Source organism: Triturus cristatus, chromosome 3_1 (assembly GCF_964204655.1).
Source record: "Triturus cristatus chromosome 3_1, aTriCri1.1, whole genome shotgun sequence".
In the NCBI taxonomy this organism is placed as follows: domain Eukaryota; kingdom Metazoa; phylum Chordata; class Amphibia; order Caudata; family Salamandridae; genus Triturus; species Triturus cristatus.
Window position 1 is genome coordinate 521,163,805 of NC_140583.1, and position 26,215 is coordinate 521,190,019.

The 26,215-nt window shown below is 42.7% G+C and overlaps 1 protein-coding gene across 4 annotated transcripts in view; it reads right to left on the reverse strand.

Annotated features, from left to right (window-relative positions):
• The window catches only part of POLG (DNA polymerase gamma, catalytic subunit), an 862,381-nt gene that overhangs the window by 602,215 nt on the left and 233,951 nt on the right, over nt 1–26,215 (reverse strand). For all 4 annotated transcript variants that reach the window (XM_085644442.1, XM_085644444.1, XM_085644443.1 and 1 more), the window contains one exon: nt 1,300–1,446. In XM_085644442.1, the coding sequence (XP_085500568.1) occupies nt 1,300–1,446 (147 nt within the window). The remainder of the gene's footprint in view (nt 1–1,299; nt 1,447–26,215) is intronic.

Sequence of the window (26,215 nt, forward strand, 5' to 3'; positions counted from 1 at the left end):
TCTGTGAGGGCACTTCACTACTGAATGTGAAGTATACAAACCGTGTGTCATCCTTGATGATGTGATTGGGCTGTTGCCCTATCAAGAGATATTACTCCCTGAGAAATTTCTAGTTTGTGAACTAGGAAAGGCAGCATACATATTCGATGTAGTGAATTTAACGTGAGGATAAGCTAATGAAGAGAAATAATACCTTTCCTGATTTACACTCAAGTTGACGTACCATAACCTGTCTTCCAGCTGGAGTATTGTTCATACAAAACTGTGTCTTTAATCAAAGACAAACTTCCTAAATACATGGCAACATCTTACATATGTCTACCAAACACATGCCAGATTCCTTCTTTCTTGCACAAAGAAGCGTTATTTTACAAAAAGAATGGCATTGGACTTTAAGCTGGCTTTTAGGCACTAAATATGTGCTTTAGCAGCAGCCAAATGTTATGTTTTATTCCCAAAAAATTCATAAGCAGACTAGCAATATACCAGAAAGTGTCAAAGCCCAGAACACCACTGATGATAAAGCTGAATAGTGGGACCTTTGCACCGGACTGGGGCATTAGGATCCTGAAAGTTATTTTGACTGTGGCCATTGTCCTTCTACTCATTTATGTGTTAGTCTGTTCAGCTGAAACTGTGTCTATAGTCAATACTTTCAGAAGATCTTGTACAGCGTCTCCCGTAAGCTCACCTCTGTACCTGCTTGTACTGTAGTGAAGCTCGCAGACGTGATGTCTTCTAGGAGCCTCTGAAATAGTAGTAAATTTGTGCTCTCCCTAGACTTGGGTAGCTTGACCCCATCATAGATACTGTGGGATGCCCTGACTCTTGGTTTATAATTCACATACTCTTTTTTAATATATAAATTTCAACTCAAACTTGAAGCTTTTTTCCACATCTGCATTATTCAAGTAAATCATCATAAATTAATGAAGGAATCCTTCAATTACAGGTCAGAATGGTATTGGCGTCAGATAGCTCCATGTCAAGCAAGCTTAACTGCACCCTCAGAACAGTGTTAAGCTTAGCAGCTGACTTTAACAATTAGATTTACTGAAATGGAAAGGAAATCTCCCTCACTGAGAGTATAAAAGCTTGTAGTAAGCTCAAAGGCAATTCAGCTCTGACAAATAGGGAACTCATGGCCTTTAAGGATTCTGGCTGGCAGGTATTTTGGCACGGAAAGCTGATAAAAAAAACTGATTGGCTGAGTGTAATTATACGCAATGTGCTATTACTTGGATAGGATACTTAAACTCTATTCATAAGTACAACTATTGTGAATCATCGGTTATATACCTGAAATTCCTTTCTGATGTCGGCCATAGACCCCTTCACAAACAGCTCACGTGCCTCTTTCTCCAGCGGTGGGCCCCCTACATAGAGACTGTGTACATCTACCAGGTTATTAATGCTGCTGATGTTCACCCAATCCCAGGCAGCAATCTGGAAAGAATAAAAAAACATTGCTTTAGCTTAATGCGGACGGTACTGCTAAACTTGCTTTCACACCTCTATTTAACTGACCAGTCAGAATATACATAGGGGTACTATTTTAACAAATAGTTGAGTGAAAAGAAATAGCTAACAACAAATAAGCAATCTACGGTAGCAGGGATAAAATGGACAGAAATCTATTGTCTACAATCCAGTCACACGCAGATCATAGTGCTACATTAATATGAAGTTTTATAGGAGAGATATTTTTTGAACAACACATCTCTCATTAGCTTTTCTGAAATCAGTAAAAGGACACTTTATGAAAATAGGCAACAAATATAAGTGGTTTTCAAATTGTCTACATTAGGGGGAAACAAGCAGTGGCAAAGCCAAACAGTTTGACCTTTGTATAGTGAATGAAGAACTAATAATATGATATCAACAATAATGCATCTCAGCATTGAAGAGCAAATATGCGAATGCTCCTAAACACAGGTCATGTTTGACTTCTGTGCATTCTGCTTACTGTTACACCCAGTTTCTGCAAACAGGGACTGGAAAACCTAATGATAACTAGCACCTACCAAGCACATACTTTCTGTGCATATGCAAAAATACATTTTAGATTAAAATGGGAAACAACAAAAAGCAGAAAGCGGCGTCCTCGGTCTCTCTTTGGACAGCTGACCTGGAAGTGGCAGCGGCAGCATGTGAGCAGAAGCAAGTGGGAAGAGTGGATGATGCAAGCAGTGAAAGAGACAGGATGACAAGAGCAAGGAAGCAAGTAATGGTTGGGTGACAAGGAAGGATGAGTAAAGATGGAGGAGTGAAGGAGGTTGAGGAGTGAAGGAGGTTGAGGAGTGAAGGAGGTGAGGGAGTGAAGGAGGTGGAGATGACGGGGAAAGCAAATGACGAGAGGAGGAGATCAGTGGTTGCCCAACAGGCTTACGAACATTTAATCCCAATGGATTTTTCACATTTTACTACACTTTTTGGGACTTTTCCTGTGAGTAAATTCACAGTAAATTGTCTTAGTGTGCTAACTGCAATTATCCGCTTTTTAGGATAAGACCGCTGCTGTGTGGCTAAAGTAAGAGGCTCTGGGCTGGTTGCGCGAGAACTCATGCTTGTATGGGCTGCAATTGTGAGATTAAGTCTTTAACAGCCCGGTTTCTCCCACAGGTAGCCTGTCACAAAAAGACTCCTCCAGGACGGATACGGAACTGGTGTAGGCCTAATAGTGTGAGTGAGCACTCATAGTGCAAGTCTGTAGTGTTTACTGAAGGTCTGTGATGCTTACATTTTATTACAAAATATACATGAAATCTGCCTTAATGTAGAGCTTTGTGCTGTTTAGGACTACTGAGTCCAGTGAGGTGGCAATCATCTAGGGGTAAACATAACCCAAGTGTAGATTTAAAGTCCCTAACATAACACATACACCTCTTAAGCTACTTTAAGAATTTACATATTTCCCTGGCTCTGATCATGAGCACATTCCAGGCCTTTGTTTTCCTACTGCAACAAGATAATTACTCTACTTTTTGACTCCCCACACTGTAGAGCCATTAACAGTGCTTGACCCAATTCCTGGGAAAGGATGGGAACGAAATCTGCATCTCTTAATTAGCTTGTCATACTGTACCTGGGCAGGGCCAGAAACATCACTTTCTTCACCCTTGGTAGCTGTTGTGTAGATGGCTCACAGGGATTTGAACTAAACGTCCTTTCAATGCCACTGGGTGTTTCTCTCCTCATGTTATCAGAGGCATTCTTTGTATCTGTGAGTCACAGCTGATGTAAAAATATATATAGAATCTCCCACTCGACCAACATTTATTTACTCAATGGCTAAAATTAGCTGTCCCTTTGTAATAGATATGACTAAGTACATCAATTCATTAGTTCATATTGCACTAGTTATAAACCATTTTTTTATTTGTTTTTTTTTAAATATAAAAACCATAAACTTTCTGTGTTCTTATATACAGTGCAAATCATACATAATTCAACAAAAAAAACAATTTTCCTAAAATGTGCAGATAAGGCATAATTATGCAATGTTACATACAAATTGTCATATTAAAGTTTATCCACTTCCATCATCACTAGTGAACTAACCTTACATACAGTCATCACATCCCAATCGTACACATTCACACATCGCATTCATAATTTTCCAGCTTAAATGGCTTGCACAATACGCCTGGCGAGAATCCTTCTTTATTTTCCACAGTTATGCCGCCAGTTGGAAAGTGATCAGGCTGACGCACATTTCAGTGGATTGTTAAACTTGAGTCCACCTTCATCAGAACCGCTCATTTTCTTTAAATTAATGCAGCGGAGGTTATAAGGGGGATCGAAAAGCACAAAGGGATCAGAGTCAATTTGAAGTGCCCTATCAAAATTTCTTTTGGATAATAAAAAGCAACTACTGCTCTATTAGAAAGGTTATTGGAAGTATAGAAAAAGAATAAATCATGCTGAGCATGCCAACACTCTGTGCAAAATTGAAAAAGGCAAAAAGTTTGGAAAGATAGCAATTCTAAAGGTTCAAATATACATTTACTTGTATAGGTTTTGACTGTCTTTTAGTGTCCTGCAGACACAGGGTCTATACTAATGTGAAGACACCTTATACCCTACTTTATAGTTTGTTACATATAGGGATATGGCTCTGATAGTATAACTGAGCAGTAAGCTAGAATCTAGTCGGTTTCGTTTAGCCAATGGTGGGACAAGATTTCCAATATGGGCGCCTCTGGGGTTATTTTCAATTTTTGAGCATGTTCACATATGTTGTAGGAGTTTCGACTGGAAAATTCTCTATAACAACATAACAATATAGGAACCAGTTACACTTTTATTTGATTGATTGTTTCTGGTATATTATTAGAAGTCCCAATCAATTGTTTTTTACCTTATAAGATTTCAACGTTCTTATAATAGAGTGGCTCCCTGTAATGTGGGTACTGCCCACTCTAAAATTAATGGGCCACTATTTTGATTTGTAGCAGCTGTGGCGAATCTAATTTATTTCTCCTCTTTGCACTGTTTAAAAAGGAAAGAGTAGGAGGACATGTATATTAGGTTTCGACATGAAAACCATGCTCTGTTTCAGTCATGTTAACCCAGTTTGCTGCTGAAAATTTTGCATATGTTATTATATTCATTGGTTGACGTACTGCTACTCTATTATGCAATGGTGTTAAACATGGCACATATTCAATGACGATACAACCTGATGAAAAGACACCTGATTCTTGGGTCCTTACAATTGTGTGAACTGTAATTATGCTGAGGACATACATGCTCACCCAGCTCTTTAGGTTACTACATGAGTCCCACATGATATTACATAATCAGGGAGCTATAAGCTCTCTACCCTCGGGGGAAACCTGAGCACCCATGGCCTCCGACCGCATATTGGTTCTCAATTAGTGTTACCGCTTTTTAGATCTATAAACACACATGCTGCAATGTTGGTCGGGCTATTTTGCTATTTCACAACGCTAAAAAATGCTCGCCAAGACGACCCAGCTTCACTATGCGCTGTGCGCGAACCGCTCGCTTGTGAGGCTAAAACTCTAATTTATCGAGTCTGTTTTGCTGGCTAAAATGCAACAACAGCGAGCAACTTGCTAACCGGTAAATCGAAACAGAATGGCTGGAGCGTTTTGCATGTCTAATTTCCTTTTTATCCCTATTCTAGAAACTCTGTTCCTGCTCTCATGGACTCGGTGCAAACACGAACTGAAGGATAAGCTATAGAACTATCACCCTTATTTTGTAAGCTAGACAATGCTGTAGAACAAAGCTTCAAAGTGGGCTAAGTATGCGTCTAAGTAGCTTAACGGTTGTCATCATGTTTTTCTTGATTTCCGTGTGACCCCTGGCCCGCCTGCTCAAAAGAAAGAGACCGGATGCCTTTGCGCGTCTTCATCATATACGTGTTGAAGTCTCGTGAGGTGTTACGCCATAGTAATTTCGGTTCGCTTTGATCCTTGAGCCTAGAAATCCATGCAGAGTCGTACTTGGTTCAATACGTTTACAACCAAACCCTTTAATGTAACTTAGATCATGGAAGCTCTCAAAACTTTTGGTTTCTCCGATGAGGACTTCTCTGCTTTGATAGGAGAGTTACCCATAACAACAGAGTAGTGCTGTCCAATGTGGATAATGTAGAATGGACCAAACTCATGAAACTTAAGAAAAAGGCGAAACAAACTGAATCCCACACCCTATTCATACTAGAATACTTGAGGTCAGGAGTTATTCCATCAGGCCTAAGATTTTGAAATATTCCAGCTCTATTTACGGAAAACGTAAATTCCTTGAGAAATGGTCCCATATTTCCAATAGATGCTCCAGGGACTGGATGATCCTGATTGTTGAGACAGCCAGGAAAATCGTGGTTGTCCTCAATCAGGAAAACCTGGACCTGGAGGAAAAACTCAAAAGCATGACTGAGTTAGTAGACGCCAAAGCAAAATTGGACAGCCTTAGTAGTGAACTACATGACTTTGAGGAATATCTGATAAAAAAGAAGACAGACAAGTTGAAGAAAGATACAAGGTGGTATACACAAGAGAAGGCATATCGGTAACTAAGCCCTAATTATTATCAAGAGTGGCAACAAGAGCAAGCAACTCAGTACCAACATAGACCAAGAAGGAAAGTAATCACCTTCTCAGACACATATTCCTCAGATTCTGAAGGAGAAACTTCCACTACACCGGAAGACCTAGAAGAGGTAGACAAGCGGAATTCAATCAACATTACCAGCATCAACCTCCAACTCTAGGTAGACAATTTGAACATAACCAAAATTACCAACAACAGTCTCCTTTTTTAGCGAGAGGACAGAACAGAGGCAGGATGAGATACAAGAGACCAATCAGAGGGAGCTATCGTCAAACAGACCTACCACCTCCACAACTGTATATGAGAACCCGAAATCAACAATACTGGAGGTGCTGAATGATTATATCATCCCTCAAACTGATGCCATCCCTATTTTTACCCTCTCAAAGCACCAACTTAAGGAAGAGGAGGTAAAAAATTTGAGTAAGGGGTTATCTTTTGTTCCGAGCACGACATGTAACAAGTTCCTCCTCAATCAGGATATCTTCTCCTTTTTCAGGAAAATTAGGCTCAAGAAATTATTTAGCTCTAACAGTAGAGAAGAAATGGAGATTAATGGGTCTGGATGCAAACCTAAATCTATGTTTACCCCCACTTTAGACATGGTAGGCCCAGAAGTAGCAATTTTCGAACAAACAGTACTAAAAGTTCTACAAAAGGTCACCAAATATCATTATAAAGGTAACTATAACATGACCAGAGAAGAAGGTGAGGCACTCAAGAATTTACAAAGCACTAGTGACATCACAGTCAAGCCATGCGACAAAGGGGGCGAGATAGTGGTCATGGATACTGAGGACTATAATCGGAAAGTCCAAGCAATGCTATCAGGACCTGATCACTACAGATCCACCAATCGCTCTAAATTGAAATCTCTAAGTCAGCAGATCGGGACCATCACTAAAATATCTGTAGTAAAGAATACACGTTTCTTAACAAAGTCAATCCAGTGGTCCCCGACATGTATGGAGTACCCAAAACGCATAAAAACACACAGGACCCCCCCCTCTTCGCCCCATTATTTCATCAATCAATTCTAATACAGAACCCATGTCTAAATATGTGGATTCTCTTTTATGTTCCCTCACCTTTACTTACCCTTCATTCATCAAGAATGCAGGAGACTTAATAAACAAGATTGAAAATACGCCTTTCAACCCAGAGCGTGAGATTCTTGTAACACTAGACATCGAGGCGCTCTACACAAATATACCCCAAAGAAGAGCGGTGGAATCAGTAGCATCACTTCTTAGTAGAACAGCAGGGGATAGGCCAGACATATTCCTCTTGGAGTGCCTTGAGCTAGTGTTATATAATAATTACTTCGAGTTCAAGAATGATCTGTTCCAGCAAGTTAAGGGGACCAGCATGGGGGCTTCGTATGCCTCCAGTGTAGCGAACATCTTCATGGGAGAGTGGGAATGCAAGCATATTTTTAATGAAATGGCGCCCTTTTTTGAAAACGTAAAGATGGGGCGTCGCTTCATAGATGACATTTTTTAGGTCTCGCCTACGCACCGCGCATGCCTTGCATAGGAGGAGACCGTTAGTAATCGATTCCCTTTTTCTGCCAAAAACGTGCACGCTTTACATTGCTTTCAATGGCAATGCATAAATGTTTGGCGATTCCCTTGCGAGAGCGAGCTTTGAAACCATCTGTTTGTAATTAAAAGATGGTTCCTGCTCGCTCCTGCAAGGGAAACAGGTGCAGGCCCCGTTCCTCTCTCCCCTCCCCCTGCTGCCTCCTCCTCTCCTCGTCAAACTTGTTAATAGTGCATGTAAAACCACAGGAAGCTGAATGCAAAAGGTACACATGAGAACCAACGTGCAGCGCTATTAACACTTGGCACGGGGTGACTTCAATCTCTGAAATGCAACGCCACCTCACGGGCATCTGAAACAGTGTTGGGCAGCCATCTTTCGCCAGTTCTTTTGCTTCGCAAATTAGTACTGCTAAAAGTGACGGAAACCGTGCGATTTGTAAGCTACTTACACAAATAAGCGCCTTGAATCATCTTCCACGCACACAGAGCGCTACCCACACAAAAAGTCAAACACGTCGTTCTCTAAGTGGCTGATGCCTACCTTGCGCCGTCTCCGTGCCAGTGGCTTCCTAGGTCGGGAACTCCCAGGAGGGTCTTGGGGAGGGGGCACGTGGACACCTTCATCTCTACTCTGCCATGCCCGTGTGGGGCTGCTGGAATCTGTGGCTTTTCGCCGGGCACTGCTGGGACCTCTCACTCAGCAGCCCCGAGAGCACTGTGCTACACTGTGCACTGGGAGAGGAGCAGGGGGGCAGTGCCGAGCACACCCCTCCCCCTCCCAGGCAGGGTTAACCAATGATGGGCTGGAGGGTGAGAGTGCCGTCTCTGCTGCCAGCCGGGGAAGCCATGCACCGGCACAGGAGAGACAGACTTGGGTAGGTTAGGGGACTCCTAAACTCCACTGCGGACCAAAGACACTGGCCACGCTCCACGCACCGACCACCCGGGCACACCACAAAGAGGTAGCTGTGATCACACGTGTCCTGGGAGGAATTTTACACCGGCCGAATATGCAAACATTAAAGTCACGCAAAGAAACTCCGGGGAGGCCAGCTATTCCTCCCCAATCTCCCCTGCGCCATCAATGCCTCTGGGCCTCAGTCAGACCCCAGCCTGCTCCAGGGAGCTCTTGGAGGGGCTTTAAAAGACTGTCAGGGTTCCAAAGGCCCCTCATATTAAAAGAAGGCGCAACGGCAAATCTTGTGTGCTCACGCTCACTCACTAGAAGATTTACAGCGACAGGCACGACCAAGTCCTACCTTTTATCCAACACAGCAATGCATTCTGGGGCATGTAGTTTCCCTTGAGCTTTGCAAGTACAGCTTCACAAGTTCCAGCATGTAAAGGCTGTTGGTTCAAATGACAAATGCCTGAAGTTACCACATGGCGAGGGTGATACAGGAATGCATTTTCACTCATTCCAGTCTCTTTAGCCTCCAACACTTTGAACAGTGAGAATTGTAGGCCATTGGCATAATAAGAACATTCAATCTACATATCCCAAAATACAAGTGCTGTTGGATTTAAAAAAATGTCTGGAATGGTAGGAGATCAAACAGGAGGTGCAGCCACATGGAAACCATATTTCTAGTTTTCATTCAGAGTGCCTTCATTTGTCCTCATACAGCCCAACAGGTTCAGCAGTTACTGCAGTTCCCCAACTCCATCCCACCTGGGTAGTTCATCTGCTCCAGGCTGGTGTTTGCATTGTGGTACTTGCAGTCCTGTTTATTCCACAGCAAACTTAGCCCTGCAAGCTCCAGAATGCAAAGTGAAAACCTGGACTGGATTAACTGCTCACGCATGGAATGGGGACACCTGAGAGCGCTGTCCCACTCCCAGGATAATTCACCACCACGCCTTCTCTTCAAAAGTTACAGCTGCTTGTTTTTTCAGATGGGTAGGCAGCCATATGTTAGATGTCAGTGGCATCTCAACTACTGTGACACTAATCTTTTCATCCTGCATTTGCAGTCCTGAATTTTTGTAAGAAAATATAGCTACAAGTACCAAAATGCCCCAAAACAACAGATGCTTCCATACAGATGCTCCTGCTGTAATAAAATGTTCTCTGGCATCACCCAGGGAACTAAGTTGAGCTACATCAGCTACCAAAAACAAGCATAGGCATAGCCAATAGGTCTCGCCTTTGGGACATTATAAGTGTTTAGCCATGCAATGGTTGATGTTGTTGCACCGAGGATATTGTGCTGCATAACTAAATACTTATAAGGTCCCAAAACGAGACCTATTGGCTATGCCAATGCTTGTTTTATTTGGGAGGGAGAAGAACAGGCCCTCAAAGAATATAACTCGTGGCTAAATTCAAGTGACATGAACCTGCGGATCACAGCAAACTACAGCAATCAAAGGGTAGAATTTCTTTTTTTTTTTTTTTTTTTTTTTAAATTTTTTTTGAAAACCTTTATTTCAAAATTCAGGACACAGCTATTCAGCCGACAGCCCGGAGGTTCGGCAGCATTGCAAGTTAGATACAGTGATGTGTCCCCAATGCAGTTCAAAGAGTAATGCAAAGGTCCAATTTTAAGTAAACACAGAAAAAACTAACAACAAACCCCAGCAAGGCAAGGACATTGAAAGCCCATGGCGGAGGCCCCCAGGGGAGGCCGGACCCCACTCGTCTAATAAGTACAAGACTGTGTACGGAGGAAGAAGGGGAACAGCAGAGGCCCAGAACAGTTACTAAAACCAAACTGTGCTGGAAAGTAGGTCAGGGGGAAAGCTGTTCCTCGGGAGGTTCCAGGTCCGGGGCATGACATATTCCCCCCCTGTATTGGTTCCACCGCCCCCAGATGGCATGCCACTTCCGGGGGCGACCTCTAGAGCAGTAGACCGTCTTCTCCCTAAACATGCTCCAATCCATGTTCTCCTGCCACGCGGTCAGTGTAGGGGGTCCCGAGGAGCCCCATAGTCGCGCGATATCCCTTTTAACTACCATGTTACCCAGAGTCACCCATTGGGTCTGCGCCTCCTCGAGGTCAGTGGGCCCCCAGACGTTCAGGAGGCAGCACCGCGCCTCTGGCTGCACCACAATGCCCGTAACCTCCCCCATAACTGCATGGACTCTCCTCCAGAACTCCACAATGACACCACATTCCCAAATGATGTGCAGGAAAGTACCCACCATCCCACATCCCCTTCTGCACAGGCCGTCCTCCGAGAATCCCATGCGGACCAGCCTTGGCCCCGTCACATACACCCGGTGCAGTATTTTAAGCTGCACCAGCCTCAGACGCGACGGGATCGCAACCTCCTTAGGCGAAGAAACCGCTGACTGCCAGTCCTCATTATCCAACTCAAGGCCATCCCTGGTCCACTGTTCTCTCAGCCCCAATAGCAAGTCTGCCCGGACGTTTATCAGCTTCTTATATATGAGCGAGATCGTGCTCTCGGGCATATGACCATCAAGGACCCGGTCCTCAAGGGGAGAGGACTCTGGCACCTTCTCACCCTCCACGAGGACTGATCGGAGGGCGTGACGCAGCTGGATATACCTGAAATACTCTGAGGGCCCTAGCTCAAACTCAGTCTGCAACTCCTCGAAGGACTTCACCCTCCCCTTATGCAGCACATCTCCCACCTTGGATATACCTATCAGATCCCACTTATCAAAGCCCTTCGTGTGCCAGAGTTTTCCCAATCTTTCCGATTCAAACAATGGGGTAGCGAGGGTTAGCCTATCCTTCCAACCCAACGAGTCAGTCGCCATCTTCCATACGCGCACCGCCACACCTGTGGGCCCCGTGAGGGACGAGTCTAAGGACCGCGAATACAACGCCCTGTAGTAGTTGCCGCCGCGCAGCAGCCACCTATCCATGGCATACCCAGGGCTGAGGGCAGGGCCATAAAACCCATGGTTGATCGCGCTCAGCTGCGTGGCCCAATAGTACCGTCGGATGTCTGGGAGCGCAATGCCCCCATCGTACCATGGGAGCGTCAACTTTGAAATAGCTATTCGCGGCCGCCCATCCCACAGCAACGTCCTTTGGAGGCCTTCGACCTCCCGAAAGTATGTGGCCGGTACCCAGTCCAAGGTGTTCTGGAGGGCGTAGAGGAAGCGGGGAAGAGACATCATTTTGAACAGGGCCGCACGCCCAACAAGGGAGAGCGGCAGCCTCCGCCAACCTTCCACATCTCGCCTCAAGCGTGCCAAGGGGGGGAGCAGATTCCTCTCATAGCGCACAGCAGGATCCATGGATATAAAAATCCCCAAATACACAAAACCCTGCTGGGCAACCTGTATCGAACATGTCCTAGGGATCGGTGGGACTTCGCCACTAAGGACGTACAAGTACGATTTGCCCCAATTAATCACAAGTCCCGAGTTCCTACCGAACGATGTGAGTACATCACAGACCACTATAAGTGACTTCTTAGGTGAGGCAAGATACAGTAGGATATCATCGGCATAAAGCGAAATACGGTCCTCGTGATCAGGCGACCACCGTAGGCCCCGTATATCCGGGTGCCAACGTATCCACGCAGCCAACGGTTCAAGGGCGAGGGCGAACAACAGAGGCGACAGGGGGCAGCCCTGCCGAGTACCCCTACCAAGCTGAAATGGAATAGATGCCCGACCATTCACCACAACATTCGCTAGTGGCCCCTCGTACAGCAACCGAACCCAACTCACAAATGGGTAGAATTTCTTAGATGTGGTCATTCTGGGAAATTCAGGGTCATTGGAGGTCATTTTTTATAGGAAACCCACTGCTAAAAACACATCCTACAGCATGATAGCTTTCACCCCAATAGTCAAAAAACCTCAAAAAAGACTCAATCCCGTTTGGGGAATTCCTCCGAGTTAGGCGCAATTGCTCCAACTTAGCAGAATATGACAAACATGGAGGACAACTCAAGCAAAGAGTACTTGACAGGGGGTATCCTAAATGCCTAGTCAGGAACTCACTAGTGTGTGTCATCAATCACTCCCCGCTACATTTTAAAATCAAAAAGATACTAGATAAAAATTGGAACATCCTTAATGCCGGAGAAGAACAAGACACACTAGAAAGGCCCATATTGGCATACTGCAGGAATGCCAATCTGAAAGACAAACTGGTCCATTCCAGGGAGGCTGCAAAAAAGATGACCTCAGATAGGTCAATCACAGGCCTTCCTGTAATACGTGGTAACCACAGATGTGGTACCTGTATGGCATGTGATACAGCTTAAATCACTGAATTCTGGACTTACAAAGATAGGTCAGGTAAACTACTAGACCATACCAACTGTAGGAGTCACAACATTATTTATCTCATCCTGTGTCCCTGTGATCGGGGATATGTTGGAGAGACAGGAAAAGAGTACCGATTACGCTATACAGAACATAGATCAGCCATTAAAACAAAGAAACTGGCATCCCCCCTAGTACAGCACTGCATTGATTATGCACATACAGACAAAGATCTGCGTTGGGTGATCCTGGAAAAGGTCAAACTGAAACCAGGCAAAAACGAGACAGATGTCCGCAGACATAGAGAGTAATGTTGAAAGGTAGCACTCCAATGTAAATCAGCGTATTCAAAATTTTCAGAGTAAAAAATAATGGTGCATCAGCTATGTGGGATTTTGTCCTCTCCCACTACATGAGAAAGCAAGCAATGACAGGATGCGGACCTGTGTTTAGCTGAGCACTGTTCACAAAGTGTCTAAACTGACACTACCACTTTAGTACATAATATTTATTTGTTTCTCAATAAAGACACAAAAACATTTTTTCACTAAATCATTTCAATGTGTTCAGGTATAAGACAATCACTGAGTTAAATCCAGTTTGTACCAGAACAAAATTATAAGCTGTATGCATCAAACTCATATGCAAACAGTATTCATTTGTAGTATAACGTCAATGCATTTGATGTCAACAATTCAATATATGACATAGTTACAACACATCAGAAAATAAATCAGAAAATAAAAATGCCCAATGCATTTCGGAAACACTGTTCCTTCGTCAGGGGCCAATCTGTGGAAAAATAAAAAATAAAACATTTCATTGCTTCAATTGTTTTTTGAAGGGACTCAATCTCTAGCAACCAATTATGCTCCAAACTCGCCTCAAAAATGAGTTACCTGTGTGTATGTAATGTATGTTTACTGTTGATTGAGGAACCTCGTAATTCTGTGAATATAAAGAAACGCGCCACATAGGGGTTAATCTAGCCATTGGGACCTAGATTCAAGACCGTGAACATGAGTTTGTGGTAACACGGTAAATTCATTGGCTTACCTCTCTCAAGCTACTTTATGGTTCTGTGTGGAGAGAGTAAAATATTTCAGAAGCTAATAACACGTAAAAGTTGGTGTGTTTGCTAGCTGAGAAAGACAGACCGATTCCAACTGTAGCCAGTCATAGAATTTACGTGAAAAAATCTTACCTTACTAAGAGTGCAGTAAGCTGTAGAAAGAGGGAAAGGAAAGCAAGAAAATTTTTTTTTAAAAAACTACTCTAGTTTTCGATTCAAACTTGGTAAGCCACCATAACGGTCAGCGAAGAGAACCTTACCTATCGTTCAAGAGCAAGCCTGAGTGACCGACGAAACGCCTCAACTGGTGAACGAGTTGTCAATAAACTAGAATAATCCGGATGTTTATATGGTAAAGCCACCGGATCTTGAACCGGAAACGCTTAAGGTGCTCAAGCGAGCCTGGGGGGTGAGTTCAGTCTTTATCTCGACGCTTGCGCACTAGGCACCCATAAGCGCCATCTTAGATCGGGATACGATCACCGCGGGATGCTATAATATATCACCTTTGTTTGGTGTTAGTCAAGCTGAATAATAAAAAAAGGTGTTTCTCCTATTTGGGACTGTGATCTGAAATGACCTCATGTGCATCCATCTTGCACTGTGTACTAAACGGATGTGAGATAATATTGAGATTGCCGCCAAACACGTGCATAAGCGCCATTTTAAAGCGGACTGAAAGTTCATGTGAAAAACTAATCATTTACTATGAATAAAGAAATGTATAGCGAAAAGAAAGTATTCCCCAAATATTTCTGTGCCTAATTTTGTCATGACCAAATATCTTGAATGCACTTAAACGAAAAGAGGATGAAAAGATCCTAGTTAATGTGGACGACCTTAGTTAAGTCCTCAAAGAAGGTAATTGTCGCTAATGATATATATCCAAGTGTATCAAAAAATATGCTTGTTTGATCAAAAGATTTGATGAAAGGATAAAGAATGCACCTGGTGCAGAAAAACCATTCTAAAACAAGCTGTGCTATATTACTATTGTGAGTGTTTTTGTGGTGCTGTGATGCTTTATTAATGTGCCATGTCTGACAATCTTGGGTTGCTGGCTTTAATAGATAATCGGGTGACTAAATGAAACTTAACATCTCTAACAGATCATGGAATCCTACGGGTTTTGGTGTGTGCTGTCTGTCAGTCTCGGGTTGCTAGCTTTGATAAATGATAGGGTAACTAAATGAAACATGACATATCTAACCTATCATTAAGCCCTGTGGGTATCAAAGAATCCAGATATTTGATCCAAAAGACCTCCCTTTGTAGTAGTTTCAAGTGGTTATTGACACCTTGCTGTTGTCCCACGTGTTCAATGATTTGGAATCTGAGTTGTGATATTGAGTGGCCTGATTCATGCCAGTGCGCTGCCAAAGGTGAAGTTTTGCTCAAAGTCCTAATCCGACTCTTGTGTTCTGTGAGTCGTATCTTCATTTTCCGTTTGGTTTTGCCTATGTACAGTTTCCCACATGGGCATTTGATCCCGTAGATTACGTTGGAGGTGTTGCAATCGCTGGTGTGTCGGAGTGTAATATCCTTGCCTGTCGTGGGGTGTTTCAGAATATTTCCTGGAATGACATTATTGCAATGTGAACAGTTCTGACATCTTAATGTTCCTTTATTGGTGCTGATGGTATGTTGTTGTTTTTTCGTTGAAGAAATGAGTTCACGTAGGTTTTGACCCCTGGTATAGGCATGTAATGGCAGGTCACGAAAGATATTGTTAAAGTCTGCTTCATTAGAAAGTAGTTCCCAACGTTTGTTGATAATTTTCTTGATGGCAGGTGAACTTGTGGAAAATTTTGATATAAACACTATATCTGTTTTGGGTGTTTTTGTGACAGATGTCAGCAGTTCTCTCCGTGGTTTTGCCAAAGCCTTTGCTGCGCAAGAATCAATGATGGTTATGGGGTAACCTCGTTGTTGGTATTTCAGTTTTTGTACTTGGATTTGAGTTGTGCTGTCAAGTGTATTTGAACAAATGCGTTTAATCCGGATGAATTGCGAGTAGGGTAGATTGTTAATCAGGTTGTTAGGATGGAAGCTGGAGAAATGTAACGCATTGTTACGATCTGTAGGTTTGGTATATATGGTGGTGTTGAGACCATGTCCGTCTGCATTTTTATGAATAGAAACATCCAGGTATTGAATAGTGTGTGTGTCAATTTTATAGGTAAATTGAATCCTCGGATCATGAGAGTTTAAGGTTGTGATCATTTCTTCAAACAGTTGCTGTGTATTAGTCCAGACCAGGAAAATGTCATCAATAAATCGACAGTATGTATAGATGTTTGACCACCACTGTGGAATGTCCATTATATGCTCCTGTTCAAACATGGCCATAAAGATGTTGGCATACGATGGTGCCCCCGGAAAACCCATCGAGGTTCCCGAGAGTTGAGCATAAAATTGTTCTTGCCATTTGAAGTAGCTATGGTGGAGACAGAAATGAAGTAGTTGTAGTATGAACACTTTTTCTGTGTCAATATCTTCACGTTGAAGGAGGGCCCATTCAACCGCATCCATGCCTGTGGAGTGGGGAATTGAGGTGTAAAGAGCCACCACATCGATGGTGCACAGAAACCAAGTAGATTGAATGTTGGGTTGAATCAACTCCAATTTCTGAAGGAAGTCCGTGGTGTCCTTAATGTATGACCACCAGTTCTGCACGAATTTCTGTAAGTAGTAATCCAAGAATTTGCCCACTGGATCAAAAATTGAGCCACAACCCGAAACAATGGGTCTGAAAGGTGGTTGTTGTAAGTTTTTATGTATCTTGGGTAACATATAGAGATGAGGTCTGCGTGGATCTGGTGTAGTGAGAAACTGCTTGGTCTGTTCGTCTATCCAACCTGAATCATATGCTTTTTTCAAGATATCTTGTAGAATGGTTTCCAGTTGTGTTGTCGGATCAGTTTGAAGAGGCAAATAAGTCGTTTGATCATTGACATGAGTGTTAACTTGGTGTAAATAGAACTCTGTGTCCATTATAACTATAGCTCCTCCCTTGTCCGCGGGTTGGATAGTTATATCTGGGTTAGTTGCCAGGGTTCTCAATGTGATTTTTTCATGGTATGTCAAGTTTTGGTGTTTGTTAGTACTGTGGGACAGATTTTTTATATCCTTTTTTACCATGATCTCAAACGTATCCAGCATCTTGTGGGACACTGGAGCTTGAAAGGTGCTTCGAGGCTTAAATTTTTTTATAATGCCAGTGTCTGGCGGTGCTTCTGTGGTTACGACGTTGGAAAAATAATGCCGTAAGCGTAGTGACCGCATGAACTTGTAAACTGCTACATCAATTTCCAGTTGGTTTGTATGATTAGTTGGGACAAAGGACAAGCCTCTGTTTAAGACTGCTTTCTGATATGGTGTGATATTTACCGATGAGATATTGACAATCAAGGAATGTTCTTCCCGCTTCGTAGCGATTTTCCTGCCCTTTCCTCGCCTGGTTTTGCTGTTGCGGAGGGAATTTCTGGTGGTGGTATGCCTTGATCCGAAGCCTGGGACAAAAAAGACACCGTGCTTGTTTTATTAACTTGTGCAGAGGCCTCCTGTGATGAAGATTGTAAATCGGAAGACGACGCTCCTGGCTGCACTGGAGTTCTAGATGTGGAGATATCCTTATCAGAAACCAGGCTTTCCTCTGATGAGTGCACATTGGGTTTGCGTGGTTCAAACTTTTTGCGTGCGTATATTTCGGCCCAGGTATACACCTCATTTAGTTTGTAATCAATGGTGTCTCTTTTATATTTCCTTAGTTTGCCTTCTTGTAACTCCCTACTGTACTTATCCAATTTTATGTTTAGACCCTCTAAGTTGATTCTCCAGGTGTCATTTTCAAGTCTAGTTTGAAGTTCATCTTTCAGTGTGTTAATTTCCTGTTCGAGGTCCTTGATGGTTTTAGAGAGCTCCTCGATTATCAGAAGTATCAGATCAAGGGAACATTTATTCAAAATTGAAAACCATTTGTTCATGAAAGTTGGGTTCAGGTGGAAACGAAATAGCATAGGTCTTATGGATAATCGCAATCCTCTGGGAATCCGTTTGGCTTTGTGGTACTGTACTAATGTAGAGGCATGAAGTTGTTGATTGAGTTGTCGCCTGGTTAAATATTCAAGTTGCTTAAGTTGTTGCGAGACTGAGCCACTGTGTGTATCCATGCTTCTAACTTCCTGAATTAAAGAATATATTTCAGATGCTTGATCTATAGTGTAAACCATGGTTGTTGCTCTGTTATCTGTTATATTCGTGATGGAATCGAACGACATTGTTATTCTGGCTGGGTGCTGCTCCTTGTTGGACAAAAATTGTGATAAATAGTAATGTTGAAAGGTAGCACTCCAATGTAAATCAGCGTATTCAAAATTTTCAGAGTAAAAAATAATGGTGCATCAGCTATGTGGGATTTTGTCCTCTCCCACTACAAAGATAGGTCAGGTAAACTACTAGACCATACCAACTGTAGGAGTCACAACATTATTTATCTCATCCTGTGTCCCTGTGATCGGGGATATGTTGGAGAGACAGGAAAAGAGTACCGATTACGCTATACAGAACATAGATCAGCCATTAAAACAAAGAAACTGGCATCCCCCCTAGTACAGCACTGCATTGATTATGCACATACAGACAAAGATCTGCGTTGGGTGATCCTGGAAAAGGTCAAACTGAAACCAGGCAAAAACGAGACAGATGTCCGCAGACATAGAGAGACATATTGGATATCCACTCTAAACATTGTGAAGGATGGCCTTAATGAGGAAATAACTTGTAAAATTAGCTGAACAAACATAGCAGGAATACAAAAAGTGGTGCACTTTTGCCTCTAGAGAGAATTCCTTATCCTACTAAGCAACACCATATGCCCGATTAACACATGTTCTCCCTTGCCAAATTACTAAGACCATACTTTATGCATATTTGGTCTTAAAAGTTTCCAGGTCAAACTAATAACCAGTGCCACCCTGTGCGCATTAACCTAAAAGGGAGACATAGTCACAGTTACAGCAACGCACTAAAGAGCTGACTTAGAGATATTTAAAGTTGATATTATTGTGATCAAATCACCATAATGTCATCACCCATATACATCATGTAAAAGCCAATTAGTCCAATAGTTTAATAGACGCTGTGTTAACACAACAGGGGAAAACTATTATCCCTTTTTATCTGCTGCACATTATTAATGTTATCAGTGTGCCCCTGGACCATTTTTATTCTTTCATTTTCCAAACTGAATAAAATGAGGAAATAAGGGATTTAAACAGGAGCTAACTGCACTTAGAGAGATATTAAGTGGTATCTGCTACATACTCCAAGATGGCGCCTGAGCCGCATTGGTGTTCTTCACTATGTTGACACAAGAGGAAGGTTTCCTCACTTACAGCGATCATGCCTTTTTTCGACACTGTGCATACTATGAAGGTCATCCTGAGTTATCCCATAACATCAATATGCCGCCAGTCTAATAAGACGCTTTCTGATTACTTTATGCCTCTGGCGACAGAGGGAATTGACAACATTAATAAAATAAAATACTTTCACTTTTTCACCCGCCAAGGGTATGATATCATAGTCAAATGTTAGCAATAGTGAGACAGCACCAGACAGTAGTAGCCAGACTAAGATGGGCCCGTCGAGAATCTGGATCTCGAACCTAAATTACTATGACGTAACACCTTATGTGACTTAATCACGGATATGATGAAGACGCCTAATGGCGCCCGGTCTCTTTCTTTTGAGCACGGAAAACAAGAAAGACATGATGACAACCATTAAGGTACTTAGACGCATACTTAGTCCACTTTGAAGCTATGTTCTATAGCATTGTCTAGCTTACAAAATAAGGGTGATAATTCTATAGCTTATCCTTCAGTTCGTGTTTGCACCGAGTCCATGAGAGCAGGAGCGGAGTTTCTAGAATAGGGATAAAAAGGAAATTAGAAATAGAAAACGCTCCAGCCATTCTGTTTTGATTTACCAGTTAGCAAGTTGCTTGCTGTTGTTGCTTTTTAGCCAGCAAAACAGACTCGATAAATTAGAGTTTTAGCCTCACAAGTTAGCGATTCGCGCACAGCGCCTAGCGAAGCTGGGACGTCTTGGCAAGCATTTTTTAGCCTTGTGAAATAGTAAAATAGCCCGACCAACATTGCAGCATGTGTGTTTTTAGATCTATAAAGTGATAACACTAATTGAGGACCAATATGCGGTCGGAGGCCATGGATGCTAGGTTTCCCCCGAGGGTAGAGAACTTATAGCTCCTGCATTATGCAATATCGTGTGGGACTCAGGTAGCAACCTAAAGAGCTGGGTGAGCATGTATGTACTCAGCATACTTACAGTTCACACAATTGTGAGGGCCCAAGATTCAGGTGTCTTTTCGTCAGGTTGCATCGTCATTGAATATGTGCCATGTTTATTTTAAATTTTAAAACCATTGCATAATAGAGTAGCAGTACGTCAACGAATGAATATAATAACATATGCTAAATTTTCAACAGCAAAACAGGGTTAGCATGATTGAAACAGAGCATGGTTTTCATGTTGAAACCTAAAATACATGTCCTCCTACCCGTTCCTTTTTAAACAGCGCAAAGAGGAGAAATAAAACTAGATTTGCCACAGCTGGTACACATCAAAATAGTGGCCCATTAATTTTAGAGTGAGCAGTACACACATTACAGGGAGCCACTCTATTATAAGAACGTTGACATCTTATAAGATTGGGACTTCTAATAATAATAATATACCAGAAACAACAAATCAAATATAAGTGTAACTGGTTGTTATACTGTTATGTTGTTATAGAGAATTTTCCAGTCGGAACTCCTACAACATATGTGAACACGCTCAAAAATTGAAAATAACCCTAGAGGCGCCAATATCGGACATCTGGTTCTGCCATTGGCTAAACGAAACCGACTAGATTCTAGCTCACTGCTCAGTTATACTATCATAGCCATATCCCTATATGTAACACACTATAAAGTGGGGTATGAGGTCTCTTCACATTAGTATAGACCCTGTGTCTGCAGGACACTAAAAGACAGTCAAAACCTATACAAGTAAATGTATATTTGATCCTTTAGAATTGCTATCTTTCCAAACTTTTTGCCTTTTTCTATTTTGCACAGGGTGGTGGCATGCTCAGCATGATTTAGTCTTTTTCTATACTTCCAATAACCTTTCTAATAGAGCAGTAGTTTCTATTTATTATACAAAAGACATTTTGATAGGGCACTTCAAATTGACTCTGATCCCTTTGTGCTTTTAGATCCCCCTTATAACCTCCGCTGCATTAATTAAAGAAAATGAGCGGTCCTGATGAAGGTGGACTCAAGTTTGACAATCCACTGAAACGTGCGTTGGCCTGATCACTTTCCAGCTGGCGGCATAACTGTGGAAAATAAAGGAGGAATCTCGCCATGAGTTATATTGTGCAAGCCAATTAAGCTGTAAAATTATGAATGTGATGTGTGAATGTGTACGATTGGGATGTGATGACTGTATGTGAGGTTAGTTCACTAGTGATGATGGAAGGGGATAAACTTTAATATGACAATTTGTATGTTTAAAATTGCACAATTATGCCTTATCTGCACATTTTAGGAAAATAGTTTTTTTTGTTGAATTATGTATGATTTGCTCTGTATATAAGAACACAGAAAGTTTATGGTTTTTATATTTTAAAAAAACAAATGAAAAAAATGGTTTATAACTAGTGCAATATAATTATAAAAAGATTAAATACAAAAATAAAATATATGAACTAATGAATTGATGTTGTACTTAGTCATATCTATAACAAAGGGACAGCCCGCATGAGCTAATTTTAGCCATTGAGTAAATAAATGTTGGTCGAGTGGGAGGTTCTTTTTATACATTTGCATTTTGATTCCCCCTTTTCTCCCAGACCATACAAATTACTTTTCAAGGGGTACCTCTGACCTTGCAAGCCACAGCTGATGTTGCAGTTCTTGAAATATTGTTTTTTATGGGGTTGGCAGTCTCCAGCCTTTGTGCTCAGTGGTGAAAACGATTTGGGTTACTGGAAAGACTGTTCCGATATGGAGATGCTGTGTAGCCTCTGCTCAAGGGGTTTTCTCTTCACTGCCCTTCACTTAGGCTTTGTGTTCCTTCTTGAGACTTGGTTCTAGCCGTTAGGGCCCTGCAGCTTCCTCCCTTTGACCGGCTTGTTAGGGTAGACCTTACATGATATAGGGGTCCTGGGCTGATTTTTGTGGATATCAAGTCTGCTTAAAGACTGGGACAATTTAACTCCTTCTCTTTCCGCGCCTATTAATTAATTATGCCTAGGGCTGGGGGGGAGGGGTAGTCTTGAAGGAGGGCAGGGGTTGGGGGACAGTGGAGAGGATAATGTTTTTGGAGCTAATTCATGTTGTGTCTGTTTTGGATATCGGAGAGGGTCGCAAAATTACCTGCCTAGTCAAACAGGTCGAAACTGTGACTTCCTCCACTGACTAACATGGCCACCGCTACCATCCCTGTGACTGCATTTGAAAAAAATCAGTGACTTTGCATTTGCCTCCAGGCCTGCGGTCTACTCCCCCTGAAGTTGCCAATCTGATGCTCCAAGGGGGTTGAAAGAAGACCCCCTCCTCTCTGCGAATCAGTTACCACCCCAGCTTGGGAGGGGTTAACTTCTCTGTGTTTTACAAATTATTAATACATATGGAATTGAATTGCAATTTGGAAGGTACACCCACAAAACACACTTTCCACTTTGAGATTCAATATCCATTTCTAAACCCATTTTAAGAGTCCATAAAACTTTACTGCCTCCATGATGGGTTTAGTACACATCACATAACTTTTTAGCATTCGCAAATCCTCTGATTTTGTGAATTGCACTGTTTGTGACTGCTATAAAGTTTAGTACATCTGAACCTTGGTATCTTATGGTAAAAAGCCACTCTGTGCACTTGAAACTCCACCTCTCCACATGTTCAGGCTCAAGAGAAAAAGGTAAATATGCTGGGTCACTTGAGTTACCTAGTGCCATAGATACTTGTGTAAGTAATAGCTACTACAACTGCTCAATAAACCGCCCGAAACATGGGGGAGTTGAACCAGTAAGTATACAACTTGCTATGCTGCATATCTTAGAAACAGTTGGAAAAGAAATGTAGTTCAACAATGAGAAACTTTATCAAAACACAATGTAAACCAAGACCAAACAACACCAAAGAAAAAGGAATAATTCAAGTGCTCAAGTGATCACACATGCATAAAGGTCGGATAAGGTTTCTCATTGTTAGACTATATTTATTGTTTTCCAACTATTTCTAAGAAACACCACAATGAACCATTGAGTACTTACAGATATCTGTGTGGCAGCAACAGAATCAGTGGGTGCTTACAGTCATAACGGACACCCGTCCATTGCATACTCCCAAAGTTAGAAACTTAAGTTATTTTGATTACAGCTTTAATATGAAGGCACAGAGAAGAGCTGCAGCAATATCAGGCATTATAAATAGTTGTGCAATTTGAGGTATTTTTATCCACAAAACTGCCTTTGGACATGTTTTTTCTCATGACTGCATAGTCAGAATAAAGGATTGTAGCTGCAGCATCAAGCAATTCAAGCAGAAGGTCATCTGTTCAAGGTAGCATATGTCACACCTATAACTGCTGGAAAGTAGAACACAAACACGCATATATAAATATAAATGTATTACCTACTGGCAGTCGCCAGTAGGTAGTTATAGTTAGGACCTAGTCTCCATAGACAAAGCGAGTTTTGTTTTGCTAACAACTTTAGTGCCATTTGATGAATCTTCACGAAATTTTCAAAACTAGTACGACAATCACTTCAGCTGCTAGCTTTAAAGTTTCGGGGTGATTTCTTAGGCGGTTCAAGAAAAAGAAGGAGGTCCCAAAATGTGTTTTCACCGTGCAATTTATATAGAGATTTTAGACACAACTACAGCCCGAACCGCTGAATGGAATTATACCAAATTTGGCAGAAAGCTAGATCTATAAAGAGTCCTTTTGAAATCTGGTGTAAATCCGGTCTGTATATCTAGGAACACGAATCCTCCGCAGATCCGACAGATCTTAAAATGAGATCTGATTGGCTGCCAGCACTTCAACCCGGAAATGTTGGCAGCCATCTTGGGACTCCAACACGTAGGGTCACAAGAAATAAGATTGAAAAATAAGACAAGGGGGATACCTTGACCCCGAAGGCCTGGGGTCGCACAGTGATCCCGCTGGGGGTCAAAATGTTCCCCCCCGCAAATCCACAGACGATCCGTAGAAAAATTCTTTTTTGGCCCCCCGAGTGGGTCAGCCCCAGGGGGTATACATTACATAATAGTATAGGGAAGAGGGCACATGCCCCCCCCCCCCACTCCCCCTCAGGCCAGTTTCGGCCCCAGGAATCCCAACCCCCATGGCCCAGTAGTTATGGAAAATGGAGAGGAGAGACGCGTGGGCCCCCCTACTAGGAGGATTTCAGCCCTTGGGAACAAATGCCCTTGGGCCCGCGCTTAGCAAAAAAAGGGGAGGGAAGCCACAGGGCCCCCGGGTATCCCAACCCCGGGTCACATACGACTCTGGGGACCCCATTCCCTGGGGCCTGGCCGTGCACTGAAAGGTGAGAGGGGGGCGCGCGGCACCCCTCCTGGAGCTACACCCGGGACATAGCGGTTTCCCTGCCCACAGTCGGGACTTAGCGGTTTTCCTGCCCACACTGGCGCAGAAATGGAAACCTGTGATTGCTCTTGCTTGGGGGGAGCAATTTCAAAGTTCCAGGAAATGCCTTTTATTTATGTTTTTAAAACAAAAACAAAAATAAAAGGCATTATTATTTGCAATGTCAATAGCTCAAACTCGCGTAAGGGATTACTTTTTGCACAAAAATTATGCTTACCACAACACAAATTCCTGTGCAGTATGGTGCAAGAGTGTCTGTGCTGGCGCATGGCAGTTAAAAGTGCATCAGTGCAGGGAGAGAGCAGAACAGCTCCACATCTTAGTAGATACAGGGCTGTTCTGCTCTCTCAGGTTCTCACAACACAGCGCAGTGACTTAACTGCTATGCTGCGTGACATCTTTGGTAAGACTGGGACCAACTTTATATGAGGGAGACATAAAGTAGAAGCAAGATAGGCAGAAAGAGAAACAAAAAGATGAGGAGAAAGGCGGAGGATGAAGGAGAGTGAGTGTGGCTGAAGGAGAGTGAGTGTGGCATAAGGAGCGAGAGCAAAAGAAAGTGAGAGATTGTGGACGAAAACGAAAAATAGATAAAAAAAGAGTGATGATGGATGTAGAAAGAAAAGAGCAAAGAGAGAGAAAAATAGAAGCAGAAAGGAATAGAGGATCCAGTGAAAGAGAGACAGAAGCAGAAAGAGAAGAAGGAGGAAAATAGCAAGAGAGGGAAAGAGGAAGGACGAGGCAGATGTGATATGGAAGAAGAGAGAGTGAGAGAATAGTTACGTGGCGGAGTTTGCCCTAGTTTCGTTCGTGTTGTGGCTCTGACCCACGCTAGACCCCCGTCTTGGCACTGGCTTGGGGTAACCCCTGACATCTCTGGCTTGCCCACCTCTTTGTTACCATAACTAAACTTACAGAGTGACCGCCACTCCCACATATGCAGCAGCCCCTGGCTGGGAGTGCGAGTTTAAATTATTCTGGAGAATGCCAAGGTTAAAGTAATATCTGATATTTGGGGGTCCTGGCCTGACGCCAACGGATATGGCGGCCCCTTGGTGAGGTTCCCGCTCCAAGGATGTGAAGCCGCGCACTCAGAGAACTTAGCGCGAAGACGAACTGCGGAGCTCTTCTATGAATGATGCCTGCAACTGATCCGAGTTTTTTCCGCTTGTTCCGGTAAACGCGGATTGCGATATTCTCAGGTAGACGCTTGTCGGCGGACTCGTGGTATTGCGACCGCCATTTTGTTGGTTGATCTGCCGAGAGTGTTCACAATATGCCTAAGGCGGCGAGAATTACCGTTTTTCTCCTGGCGTTCCCTTCACAATTTTACTGCTTCACCACTCATGCCCCTTTGCAGCAGCAATGTGCAAGTTGCACTTTTTTTTATCAGATTCAGCTGCTTTTTCTCTTCAGTCTCTGTGAAGGGAGCAGCCATTTTGGAAGCTGTTTTTCGTCTTCATCATTCAGCTTTATGAGGGGAGATGAGTCACATGCATTTTGAAGGTGCGTTATCTTCTCTCCTTGCCCAATATATACATTTGGCTTCATCTGCATATTTTTGTGTTAATTAGGACGACTGGTTACACCTACTGTTCTTGCATTAACGAAGAAGGCTGACACATT